A 13,656-nucleotide genomic window follows, 5' to 3' on the forward strand; every position below is an offset into this window, starting at 1 on the left:
TGATAAAATTGATAGAAAATCACAAGAAACGTCTTACAGCATCCAGATTCGGGGATATTGTTAAAAGGAATACAAACATTAACTCTCTCTCCTTATCTACGACTTACTGTATAGAAAAATGCAATCGACAATGACCCGAACAGTCTTGGAGTATGTACGGGAAGTCAAGAACGATCAAGGTGTGGACCGTATCACATCTGACTCAGGATTATTACTAGATCCTGAACACGAGATTGTAGGGGTTACTAAGGACTTCATGGCACAAGAAGGGACTGAACGGGTCTTGTGGAAGTAAAAAATCTACATCAGAACGACAAACTGTCCCTGGAGGAGGGAGTAAGAAAGGGAGTGATTTCTTACCATCAAGGATGGAAGATTATAATTTAAAAGGAACTACAAATTTATTTTATTATCGATGGTCAGGGACAAATTAACATCTTAAAGTACCAATGGGTTGATGTTGTAGTCAGGAGGACAAACCTGATTAAATCAATTTCCAGGATTTACAGAGACGCTGATTTATGGAAAATGTAATTGTACCGAAGTTAAAAACATTTTACAAGAAAGTCATTTTCCCCGAGTTAGCCATGCCTAGGATCAGTACGAGCACTTGTATCCGTGCTCCTGAGACACCCTGGGTAATAATAATATAAATAGCCTAAGTATGTGATTATTCAAATTATGCATCCCATAGAAGCAATATAATATGACAATCAATTATTACAATACAGGTGTGGCATTCAACTTGGGATGTTTATTGTTGTAAAACTTCAATAATTGGCAGAAACTTGTATCTTTCATTGTGAAATATACAACATCTTATGAACATTAAACAGTCAAACCTATGTAAAAAGACAGAAAAATTATTCTTTACTTTTAAATGGTTATTGTCCATTTTAGACCCTGAGAAAGTAGGGTAAGTAAGTAGTATTAAAGCAGGTGAATTTTACACAGAGACTGTTGCTAAAGCAAGCTTGATTGTATAAACTTAAAGGATTATTTGGAATAAAATGTTGAAGTATACATATTTACGATATGTTTACCTGCCTGTGCATACTTCAGGTTTTTTTTAAAGATGTACCTACAAAGTGTTAGGTGGAGGTCACCAGAAAGAAGTAAACCAAGAAGCAGACATCACAATCACAGATAACCCCGACATTACCGGTATTGTGAATAGAAATGTCAATTATGTTTGTGAATATGTCATTTTTCAGTTTGTATGGTAATACAGCGATAATTTACACAAAATATTTAATTTGTAGTTAGGGAGGAGTTTCAATTTGGGCCCTCTGGCGGCTATGACCGGTAAGCATTACTTTGCTTACAGATACCCGGTGTTAGCTTGCCTGGGTTTTATTAGTTTAACATCATATTGATAACCATGGTTATGTAAGGCCTTACCAGGTTTGTTTGAAGAAAGCCGAAGTACCAGGAGAAAAAACAACGCCCAGTCAGTTCCTGGTTTCCCACATGGGATTCGAACTCGCGACCCAGAGGTGAAGGGCTTGTGGTATTGTGTAGAGACATCTTAACCACTCGGTCATCGCGGCCCTGGGGTTAGGACATCATGATATGACTTTTGATTTAGTCATATTACCAGATGAACTTTATTCTTGCATCATTGGCATTTTACAAAATTAGGTCATTTAGGTTATTGTTTCAGATTTGTTTTATTTTTAGCTTATGAATGCATTATGATTCATGAAAAATCATTTAAAAAGTCATTTGGTTCCAGCAAATTCGCTCAAAACAGAAACCTTTTTTTCTGTTTTGACTAAATCTGCTTTAAAGTTCCTATTGTCTGTAATCACGGAAAATATTCCGGGTATTTATTCCCCAGTTCACCGGGTGTGTTTTCTGTACAACACCGGTAGAGGAATTTCAACCTCGATCCCATTTTCTTTGTGAGGTAATTGTATCGCAACAGTTAAAGATATATTTGTAATGCAAGTTTTTGTTATCCGAAATGTGAATCATAGAGGAGGAGGAGCTGCTTGCTCATCATACAAAGAAATCAACTGTGAACCACAGATTAACAAGAAAAGATGATACAAAAATATTAGCAAGACGGTCTTAATATAGAACAAGTACACTTTTTGTGTAATTGATATTTAATTCAATTCTAAAGTCAAGGTTATTTGTAGATGACATCTAACCCGAGTTAAAAGGCACAGGGTACTGTTTTTGGGCATGCTTGGATGATGGACTACTAAGTCTGCTCATCTGAATAACCTTGTCCTTCAGTCAAGGTCATAAGGGTCGAAAAGGCTAAAATCATCAAACAACTTCTGGTGAATAACGACGAGACCGAGGGTACTGATAGTTGGCCTGTAGCATGCTTTGATAAAGGGCCAACAAGTTTGTTCAAATGAATGACCTTGACTTTCATTCAATATCATACAAGCTACAATCTTTAGACGTACTATATATTATATCAACTGCCAGATGACCGTTAAGACCCATTGGGTCTCTTGTTTATTCCGAAATATTTTGTAATTTTCCTTTGCCATGTAACTAGGTATGAGAGCGCAGAGGGCCGATTTGGTCTAGACGGGCTGTATATGAAGTACAGTACAAAGGTGAATGGCTTAACCTACTACACCACATAGTTCAATTAATTTGAGTATGATAGGTTTCGTCTATAATCATGAAATGTATAGTGCTGATTGAATTGAATTTGCAGGTGGTGTATAAATGTACAATAAGCGTTTATTTAAACGACATGCTGATTGTTAAATCCAAGATAATATAGTCAGTTCGTGATCAGTACTCCAAAAGGTCTTATTCCAAAATAGGCATAAAAAGTAATTGTTACAATTCCTCTAAAAATATTTTAGCAAGTCTCCAGTTTAAAATTCAACATTTATTTGAAAAGGATTTTTTAGCTTTCTTCAATTGTTTTCTTAAAAACACTACAGTAACTAAAATGGAGAAAAGTCGTATTTTAAATATAATCACAATACTATTAATGTTGGATTTTAATGAAGTTATTAAGTATTGTTCACTGTTTTTCTGATTATTATATGCAATCATATGAAAATATTTTTGAAATCACTTGGGTAGAATTATAATTACAGAAGGCAAAGGAAAATTTAAACTGTCATTCAAATTTCAACACAAAAAAATCGTTCAGTGATTGATATCTCTAATATTCAATAAACTTGAAACATACATAAAAATGCATCTATGAATGTAAGTCACAATTATTTAGTAATAATGAAACGAGATTAAAAAACCTCAACAACTTGAGAAAGAACATAATCAAACAACAAGTATTAAAATTTCTGATGACTTGAGAATATTGTTATTGGCACATTGACAGAAATACTTTTTAAGTGTTATCAAATGTCATTTAATTCATTTTATTGTTAAAATTGTTTTTTTCATAAGGTTTGAAGAGTTGCCTGCACTAGGCCTCTGTACTTGCCACCTGCATTCTTGATGGGCTACTTTCACTGTTGTCAGTACGGAGAACATGGCTGCCAACTTTCCATGACTTTTATTTCCTGAATATGGACTGTGTAAAACTTTGTCCACAGCTAATGAGTGAAATTGTGTAATATGCATATTTTGAAACAATAGGACTGGTGTTGTGTGCGTAGCTCTGCATCCGACTGAGGACTTTTTTTACCTTGTGAGAAATATGGAAGTATACATATTGAATAATTCTATATGATAATATTTTCAGAAGTACATACTCTCTGCCATTGTTGTTTTTCCAAATATCACATGTGTTTACCAAACACATGTGTACTACACAAAATAGCTGACCCTCCATCTTCAATGTTAAAAAGAGAAAAGAAATTTTAAAGACAAGGCTATCTGTTTGCTATTTGTACAAAAACATTTCTCCTGAGTCATATTATATATATGCATAGTACCATTAGGAACGATCAAACCATGTTTCTGTTTTAAATAATACGTTATTCGTTCACTTATTTGAATGCGCATTCATTAATTCATTACACTTAAAAGACTCATTCTGTCATTCGAAGTGGTTTGTTGGTACCAAATTGAAATATATATATTTTCTTAACAATGCCAAATTAAACCTTGTTAAATGCGTAAATTCAACTTTGATAAACTCAGGTTAGTATGGGATTTTTAAGGTATGAAGTCCTCAGAATCCGGAAGCATATAAAGAATGAACAGAACTTTTCGTTTTGTTACCGACATATATAACACATACCATCTGAAAAACATGGAGGGTCGTCATCCTTGGCAAACTGTTGCTGTGTAGAATCACTCATATTGGGGGTGCCTGAAATGAATACGTTACGCCGATATAATGATCTAAACACTTCATGTTAAATAAAAATGCCATTTCTTTTTCTATTGTTTTTTTTTTCAGTTGCTTATATATATATATATATATATATATTTAAATTGAATTAACTTCCTATTAATATATAACCCAGCGCCTACATCACGGGGGGCGAGCGCTTAACCGTTTTCGTTTTAGACAATAGTGAGCTCCAGATATGTTGTTGCAGCATGCAACTGCTATATGTGCCTTAATTTTCATTTTTTTTAAATAACCATCATTTTGAGCATAACAATACTCCGAATGCATAGGTTTTAATGTAACAAGTACAAATAAGAGCTATAACTGATTTTGGCAATATGGATGTACTGCGTACTGTAAAAAGTCATTTAACATCAACATTGCAGTTGAAAATCAAACAAATAAACAGTGCTTAAATTCTGTTTACTTATTCTTAACTAATGTGTACGAGGCATCATACATGTTTGCCTTTAACAAAGATAAGTAGTCAGCTGCTTGCTATTTGATAATGGGCTGTTGCTTGGTGACTTCGGCGGCATGTTTCAGTGATATAGTATTACAGAAAGGTCAAGTTCCACTATACAAGAAGACACAACACGAATAAACCACAGCCTCTCAAAACATACACACGACATACATGAGAGACTGTTCGTACAAGATCCTGGCTGTTGATATGACGCTAATTAATCTAACAAAGAAACAAGCTTGCTATTTGACTTTTTAAATAAACATTCCCCATGAGTCATATCTTAACAAGATCGAATAACTTTCCTGGTTTAAATAAAGATATGTGATTGTGTATTTGTTGTATAATTTAAGCACATATTAATTCATTAAAACATTATTAATGGTATCTAATCGGTTTGGTGCTGATAAATTGAAACACAAAATGTCTTTCTATTGAACTATGAATTGTTTGTTTGTTTGATTAATTAACAGCTATGGTCATGTAAGGACGGCCTCCCATGTATGTGGTGTGTTGCGTGTATGTTGTGCGAGGTGCATGTTTTGGGCAACTGTGGTATATCCATGTTGTGTCTTCTTGTATAGTGGAACTGTTGCCCTTTTTATAGTGCTATATCACTGAAGCATGCCGTCGAAGACACCAAGCAACACGGCCCGCCCGGTCACATTATACTGACAACGGGCGAACCAGTCGTCCCACTCCCTGTATGCTGAGCGCTAAGCAGGAGCAGTAACTTCCACTTTTATAGACTTTGGTGTGTCTCGGCAAGGGGACAGAACCCAGAGCCTTCCTCACAGGGGCGAACGCTCAACTCAAGGCCAAAAGTGAGGCGTTGCCAAGGGAGGCATTAGGAAAGATAAAGTCAGTTAGGAAGAAGAGAAAAGATTAGATCCTAAATTTAGTCGCCTTTTACGATCATGCAATAGGGGCAGCAGATACAATTCTAACGCCCTACCTGCAGGGCTAGAACTATGAATAATTTACACATATATGAATGCTATGTTGACAAACTCGGATAAGTTTTCTAAGGTATAGAAACGTTAGAATCCGTGAACATACAACGGATGAACAGCATCAAACCGTTTTATTTCAGTTGCCCACATACCAGTTGGAAAATGTGGAGGGTCGTCATCTTTATCAAAACGTTGATATGCAGGGGTACTCATATTGAGGGTGCCTGAAATTAATACGTTAGAACAATTTCAATGTTTTATGCGAATTTTTCAGATTTGCCTATAATAATTGTCTTATACAATTTCTTTTTCAAAATATTAGTCAAATTACAATTTGATTTATATCGTTGTTTGATAACAAAGACAATTCAAAATAACTTACCCGAACTGGTGACTAAAGAATTATCACTCACTGCAGTTATGAACGATTTAATACAAGCAAGTCCCTACCAGCACTAAAACTTCCTGGTAGAGTACACAATAGGCACCCATATGATTTCGCATAGCAGTGCAAGCTTTATAGACCTTTATGGCAGATAGATTAACATCTAGTATGCTTAAAGGCATATGTGCACTATACAAGAAGACACAACTCGAATACTCCAAAACTACGATGGCCGAGAGCGGCCTGCCATTATTTTTTTATAAAATAAAAATGTCATGACACTTTTTAGTCGAAAAGTGTAGGGCAAATTTTTTTTAATAAAAAAAAATCTGTCATGACACTTTTAAGTCAAAAATTGTCGGGCAAATATTTTTTTAATAGAAAAAAATCTGTCATAACACTTTTTGACTTAAAAGTGTCATGACAGATTTTTTTTCAGGTTTAATCGGCAGGATTAAGTTGATGAAAGGCGGCAAACAACAGTATTTATCACAACATGAAATGGGAAAAATGATAATTGAATGTTACACTATAATGTACGTCAAATAGGACGCTTTTTACAATGCATATTGTGATTTCATATGTTATTAACCAACATTACACTTGCAATTACTAACCGTAGAGCTTAGAGTACCAGACAATAAAAACTAACAAGTCATTCAAGTGTAATCAATCGTTACAGGAGACTCTGGTGGTAAGGATACTAATTTTCTTTTCTTCTGAATATAATATGTTTAATTATAGGGAACTATGCTACCAATAGATTATTTCAATAATGTTACTAGCATCACTCATTTAAGAGTTAAAGAAATTTTGGATACTGAGTAACATTTCTCCAGATATACATTCAGAAGTAAAACGATATCATAGCATGAAATATTACACCTACACGCTAAAAAAGTTCAAATTTCTACTTTTCATTTTGTTAATCAGCATTGTGTAAATATTCTCTCATCACATTGTTAATCCGTTAGGTATAGTACGATTTATGACCGGAATTATCATTTTATCCATTTCATGTTATGATAAATACTGTTGTTTGCCGCCTTTCATCAACTTAATCCTGCCAATTAAACCTGAGAACAGAACACCTTCGGTGTTGTATCACATTGACATTCCTCTCATTCCTCTACCTCACAGTAAAAAATGTGTCATGACATATATTTTATATTTGCCCGACACTTTTCGACTAAAAAGTGTCATGACATTTTTATTTTATAAAAAATAATGGCAGGCCGCTCTCGGCCATCGTACCAAAACACTCGCCTTGCACTTCACACACACAAGTAACCACATTCACGGGGGCCGTCCTTACATAACCAAGTAGTGGAGCGGCTAAGCATAAAAATCGTTCAAATTTTGAAGAAAGCATGAAACTTTGCATATGGCTTCTTTAGGACATAAGGTTTCAGGAAAAAGATGGACCCCAAAAAATCACGGCCCCTGGCGGCCGCCATATTGGTTTTCCAAAATGGCCGCCAAAAACAACTTCTGCGACCAATATCTCACGTTCTATACCGGCTAGACCCAAAATTTAAACGTTACACCCATATTATTGATACTAAGGAACATTCTGGTAGTTTTAAACTTCATTTGGAAGGACCGCCATTTTGTATTTCAAGATGGCCGCCAACTTTGCTAGCTGTATCTGTGTATAATACATCTAAATGGCTAAGCTGACAATAAACAAATATAGTGAAAGTATTGATACTTTTGTAGTGTTTGATAAATAAGTAATTTGATTTTAATTTTAATTTCAAAATGACTGCCATTTTGAAATCCAAGATGGCCGTTTAAATTAAAGTTATTTCCGTATTTCACACTGTATGTAATCGAGCCAAAAATCAAGTTAACACTCTGAAATGTCTACATCCAAATTATTGATACTTATCATTATTTATACTTAGGATCATTCTGGTAGTGTTAAACTTCATGTAGAATGACCGGCATTTTGTATTCCAATATGGCCGCCAAATTTACTAGATGTACCTTCTTTGTATATATGTATATAAGTATGATATACTACATGTTATAGGCTAAGCTTTCTTTAAAGAAAAAAAACATCTGAAAACACGGCAAGTGTTTATATTTTGTAGCATTTGATAGAAAATAATTCGAATCTTCATGAATTTCAAAATGGCCGCAAATCTGAAATTCAAAAAGTCCGGCAGCATTATATTAAAGGTACAAAATTAACAAAAACGGATAAATATTTCTGAAATATTACTTTAAAACTGGAGTTCCAAATGATATTAACTTCTGTAAATATTACACTAAACATTATTCTCTGAACCAATCTGAATAGATAAATTACATTGTAAATGCACACTTTAATTTCCAGAAAAGCGGCTAGTTTATGATCCTGACGTCGTCCTTATAAACACACTATGGTTGACTTTCTCTACGGCTATTAGTAAACTTTTAACCAGTTCATTCTTTCGGACAGGCAGCGGACCTCTAACTCTTTCAGTCCATAGCAGCTTGGAAAACATTCATATTCCACGCCCATTCTCATGCATAAAAGATAATTATAGTTGAAGAATCAAATTTAACACGACAGCAATATTTGTCATTCTGGAAAGAACACTCATACAAGAACTCATACATTATTTCAACTAGAAAAATTGTAATTGGAAATAACCTATCCTTAAGGAGGTCTTCACTACATCAGCACAATGACCTATTGGTATACCTTACACTGTCTACAAATATGATAAGATGTGCCCAAACCTTTTAAAAGAGACTGTGGAGACTCATAAATGTCATTTGGAAGAAAGGTAGGATATCTGATAAACTGTAGAGAACAACAAAAACAACATATTTCAATCGAGGATCATCTCCGTTTTTAATGTGGAATGGAAGATCATATTTGCCACAAGAATGGGAATCTTCATGACGGCTTACGAATATGTTTTAGCTAAAGCAAGAAGACGTTCAAGGCTTCCAATGGTTTATTATGACTGCAAGATTAAATAGATGAAGATTTACCTGAATATCGGACATGCAAAAATATTTACGAAAGGATATTTGGCTTTCGTCCTCCAAAGGAGGCTTCATGGATGAGATTGCCCCACTTATATTGCATAACCATGTTCATGGTCGGCGGTCAACCGCGTCTCTGGAAAGTGTGGATTCAGGGGAAGGTATTCCCTCTATTAATAATATCAGATAACATGTCAGAGAAATTGTTTCGATGCAATTATGAATGACTCCAACAACATCAGGAGACTCCACTTAAGGAAGGACTTCATAGCAAGGTTTTGTCGCCAAAGCATGGATATTTACCATATTTACCTCGTCTGACATGACCCCTTGTGGTACCTCTATAAATTTGCCAGTAGTGGCACTAGAATAAACCACAAGCATGTCCCGAAGATAGTCATGATGACCGCTATGTCAAAGCTTTCAAATATTGGCTGAGTATCCGAGCTAGAACTCCCGATCTCACCACTGGCATAGGAGATAAGCTGGTATGGAGAACAATAAGCCTTCAAAGAGAAACTAAGTGCAAATTGTGTAGATGATTGACAAGACTGGAAACGACATAGACAGAAATCTAACTCAGTCAAATATTGGTCATATGGAACCTTGGTTTTAGTTCTGGTTGACGTCGATATATGACAAAAGGTGGGAGCGATCCCTGCAGGCTAATGATTGTGCCACCAGGAGCTCTTGCGCGTTTTACAACACCAGCTCCTTAAAGAAAGTATAGCTATCGCCCGGAGAAGATGCTAAGTAAATTGGCAGCCATCTTGAAAAAAGAATAAACAACAACGTCGTAGCCACTAATAGAAAATACTTTCATCACATTTGTTAAAGGTGAAGAGGGATGACAGTTGTCTGTATGATATGAAGAAGGAATTCATTCATACACCTGAGAAGAAATAAGGTGAATTGTTTTCTCGGACATTATAAGGTGAAATGTGTTTGTCTAAATGTGTTTATGGATGACTTGACAGTTCCATAGGAGTGGGGAAGGATTTGAAAGGAGAAGACGAAGGGTTAGTAGAAGATATCAATATCCTATAATGTAAGAATGGGTATTTCTGTTTCCTGCATATTCAACGTAAAAGCTGTATCCAACATTGGAAGCAAGGGAGAGGGACAAGAAATCAGCTGTGGATCTACAGTCAAAAACAGGAGAGAAGACGCCCGATTGATCGCAGTAGAAGTGACAAAGTTGGGTCTTGGTGTTATCTGCAGATGGGCAGTGATTTGGACAATCGCTGTTGACTTGCGACTTTGAAGATGTTCCAGTTGAAATGTCGATAACGCCCATGAAAGATGATCCTCTGATGGCGCCTGTAGAGTTGTAATTCGAGAGTTTATTCCAATATCATTCAAGGCAATTCATGTATCAACATGTGAAGAGTGGTAACTTGATTTTTGCTCGATCACTTTCAGAGTGAAAAAAAAATAAACGGCCATCTTGGAATTCTAAATGGCAGTCATTTTGAAATTAAAATAAGAATCAAATTATTTATGTATCAACCACTACAAAAGTATAAATACTCTCACTATATTTGCAGGTGTTTATTTGCTTAAAGTCAGCTTACCCAATTAGATTATTTTATTCAGATATAGCTCGCAAAATTGGCGGCCAACTTGAAATACAAAATGGCGATCCTTCTATATGAAGTTTAACATTACCAGAATGTTTCTAAGTATCATTACTGTGGATGTAGACGTTTAAAGTGTGGGACTAGCTGGTATAGAACGTGAGATTTGGGTCGCAGAAGGTGTTTTTAGGCGGCCATTTTGAAAACCAATATGGCGGCCGCTAGGGACCGTGATTTTTTGGGGTCCATTTTTTTCCTGAAACCTGATGTTCTAAAGATGCCATATCCAAAGTTTCATGCTTTCTTCAAAATTTGAACGATTTTGCCGAAAAATCGATCTTAGCCGCTCCACTAAAGGCTGTTAATAGGACGTATATTAATCAAACAAATAATGTTGAATTATCATCCCAATAACAGTCAAGTTGTCCATTGACTTATGTTAGTAAGGTCAGGAATTCGTTTTTATGCCGCTTGCGCAAGGACATTGTCTAAAATCACACAGAGGGATATGTCATCTGCAAAAAGCTTTATATAAGTAGCGATATTTTCAGTGATATCATTTATTTAGAGGAGCAAAGGAAGTGGGCCAAGAAAACCCCTGCATTAGAGTTATATGTGAGGTAACTGGGCGAATATGATATAATACATTATAAACGTTAGTTACAACACAGAAAATATGCAGTGAAATTCTTGTTTTTTATGCCTTATGTATGTTAATATTTTCACATCTGCAGAAATCACTTAACAACTACTGATAGCATTTAAAAATGTGATTTGAAATTGAAGACTACAATTTGACTTCATGAACATTGAATTTCATTTATTTATTCATTTGTGTGTACTTATTTCACTGCACTGTATATGTAAATATAATGATATTTGTACTACCGAAAATAATTTTCAGTTCCTATTTGTACTTGTAAAATTTAAGCGTATACATTAAAAAAGTAGTGTCATTATCAAAATGTTGATAATTTTTGGTGGTGACTAACAATACAAACTCTACTGAATATGTAACCCATGATCGTAAAAGACGGCTAGATTTAGGATGTAGTCTGTCTCTTCTTACTGTTGGCTTTCAGTTGAGCGCTCGCCGCTGTGATATAGCTCTCGGTTCTGTACCCTGGCCGAGACACACCAAAGTCTATAAAAGTGGTAGTTACTGCTCCTGCTTAGCGCTCAGCAAACGGGGAGTAGGATGACTAGTTCGACCTTTGCGACCAATTGGTGTGTAGTTGCTTGCTGTCTTTGGTAATATGTTTCAGTGATATTGCACTATAAAAGGGCAATAGTTCCACTATAAGAAGACACAACATGAACATACCGTAATTTACCATACACGCACTGTACACTACATACACGCAAAACACCGCATACATGGTAGGCCGTCCTTACATGACCCTGGCTGTTAAAAGGACGTTAATTTATCAAATTAAACAAATCATATATGACGTCACACATCATATTATATGATTTATATTTGAAATAAATATATATATTGCAATGCTGTCAGGTGCCCCGACTTTAAACAGTCTAGTCGTCGGACCGAGTATCTTTCCTGACGGTGCATCGTATCAGGTTTAAGAACCTATTTTCAGGTTTGTCTGCTGCTGGCTTGCGGTAACAGGTCAAGAATGACTAAACAAAGATAATCTAGATATTTATTTATCTACGACATAAAAATCAATCACAAAGACTGGCTCAAGAGTTCCTCACATGTGAACATTTAGAGGTTACGATCAAACAAAGAGTTGTCTCCCATTGACCAAGAATGAGATTCAGTTAGTTACATTATAATATAAAAGTATCATTTTTTATTCCTAGTAATTGTATCTATATGTATTTCTCCTTATGAAATATATCCTGTGAAGAAGACTCTTTGTTCTCTCCCCTGGCCGAGACACACCTCTCATTCGTAAGGCATATCTGCTAAACTGGGTTGCTCTGCTATGCTGTATATAAAACTCACTCTGCTAAAATTCAGCAATACTATCATTTATACTTCTTTGTACAATCCAACACGAATCTCGAATCAAGCACTGTCCCCTATTCAACATTTTTTACAGGTGAATGTTCAAACGCAAATGTAAAATATCCATGGAAGTAATAATCTTGGATAGCTATAACACTGAATATTCTCCAATCTCCCTGAAATATCCATGGTTAGTGACTGTTTGATGAACGTTTGGCTTCAACATCATTTTCTTAAGGTATCTGCAATGTTTTGCATGCTATACGGCCTTTCCTCCACAACTTTAAGATAAAGCGAGAAAGATGAGTGTAGCTGTGAATGAAAAGACAACAAAGCAACTCATGAACACAGCATCACTTTAACACTGCTCCCTCATTTGAAGACACAACACGAATACATAACGCATCGCATACATGGGAGGCCTGCAGGTAGGGCGTTAGAATTGTATCTGCTGCCCCTATTGCATGATCGTAAAAGGCGACTAAATGTAGGATCTTACATTTTCTTTTCTTCCTGACTTACTTTCTTCTTTCTAACGTCTCCATTCGTCTCTGTGGCCTATGTGATGTAGCTACTGGGTTCTGTCCCCTGACCGAGACCCACCAAAGTCTATAAAAGTGAAGTCCTGCTTAGTGCTCAGCATACATGGAGTGAGACGACTGGTTCACCCATTTTCAGTATAATGTGACCGGCTCGGTCTGTTGCTTGGTGTCTTCGGCAGCTTGCTTAAGTGGTAATATACTATAAAAAGGCAACAGTTCCACTATACAATAAGATACAACAGGAATATAAGTCTCTCAAAGCGCGCACCGCACAATATATACACACTGCATAGTCCTTATATGACTCTGGCTGTTATTAGGTCGTTAATTAATCAAATCAAGAAATCACTATCGATCGCTAACCCTCTGTTGGTTAGGAATATCCCGGCGGCTACCTCCTTACGTCCACAAGACAGGATTTTAAGAAATCTGGGAAGCTGTTCCTCTACGTCTAATGCCACGATTTGGGGTAAAGCACACGAACACGTTGACAC

At 35.8% G+C, this 13,656-nt stretch overlaps 1 protein-coding gene and 1 long non-coding RNA gene across 3 annotated transcripts in view; one reads left to right on the plus strand and one right to left on the minus strand.

The window, feature by feature from the left end:
* The window catches only part of LOC138315856 (uncharacterized), a 38,230-nt gene extending 33,889 nt beyond the window's left edge, over nt 1-4,341 (plus strand). Inside the window, exons 2-3 of the long non-coding RNA XR_011207539.1 lie at nt 2,519-2,579; nt 3,391-4,341. This is a non-coding gene — a long non-coding RNA (uncharacterized lncRNA). The remainder of the gene's footprint in view (nt 1-2,518; nt 2,580-3,390) is intronic.
* LOC138315853 (trafficking regulator of GLUT4 1-like) overlaps nt 1-6,252 on the minus strand; it is a 51,911-nt gene extending 45,659 nt beyond the window's left edge. Inside the window, exons 1-3 of one of the 2 annotated variants that reach the window (XM_069257157.1) lie at nt 6,087-6,247; nt 5,857-5,928; nt 4,190-4,261 (exon numbers count right to left, since the gene is read on the minus strand). In XM_069257157.1, the coding sequence (XP_069113258.1) occupies nt 4,190-4,261; nt 5,857-5,917 (133 nt within the window). In that variant the 5' untranslated portion in view covers nt 5,918-5,928; nt 6,087-6,247. Of the gene's footprint in view, nt 1-4,189; nt 4,262-5,856; nt 5,929-6,086 lie in introns of both variants that reach the window. The other variant, XM_069257158.1, reaches the window with a different exon arrangement.
* Between the last annotated feature and the right edge of the window lie 7,404 nt (nt 6,253-13,656).

The sequence above is a fragment of the Argopecten irradians genome, chromosome 2 (assembly GCF_041381155.1).
Source record: "Argopecten irradians isolate NY chromosome 2, Ai_NY, whole genome shotgun sequence".
Lineage (NCBI taxonomy): Eukaryota > Metazoa > Mollusca > Bivalvia > Pectinida > Pectinidae > Argopecten > Argopecten irradians.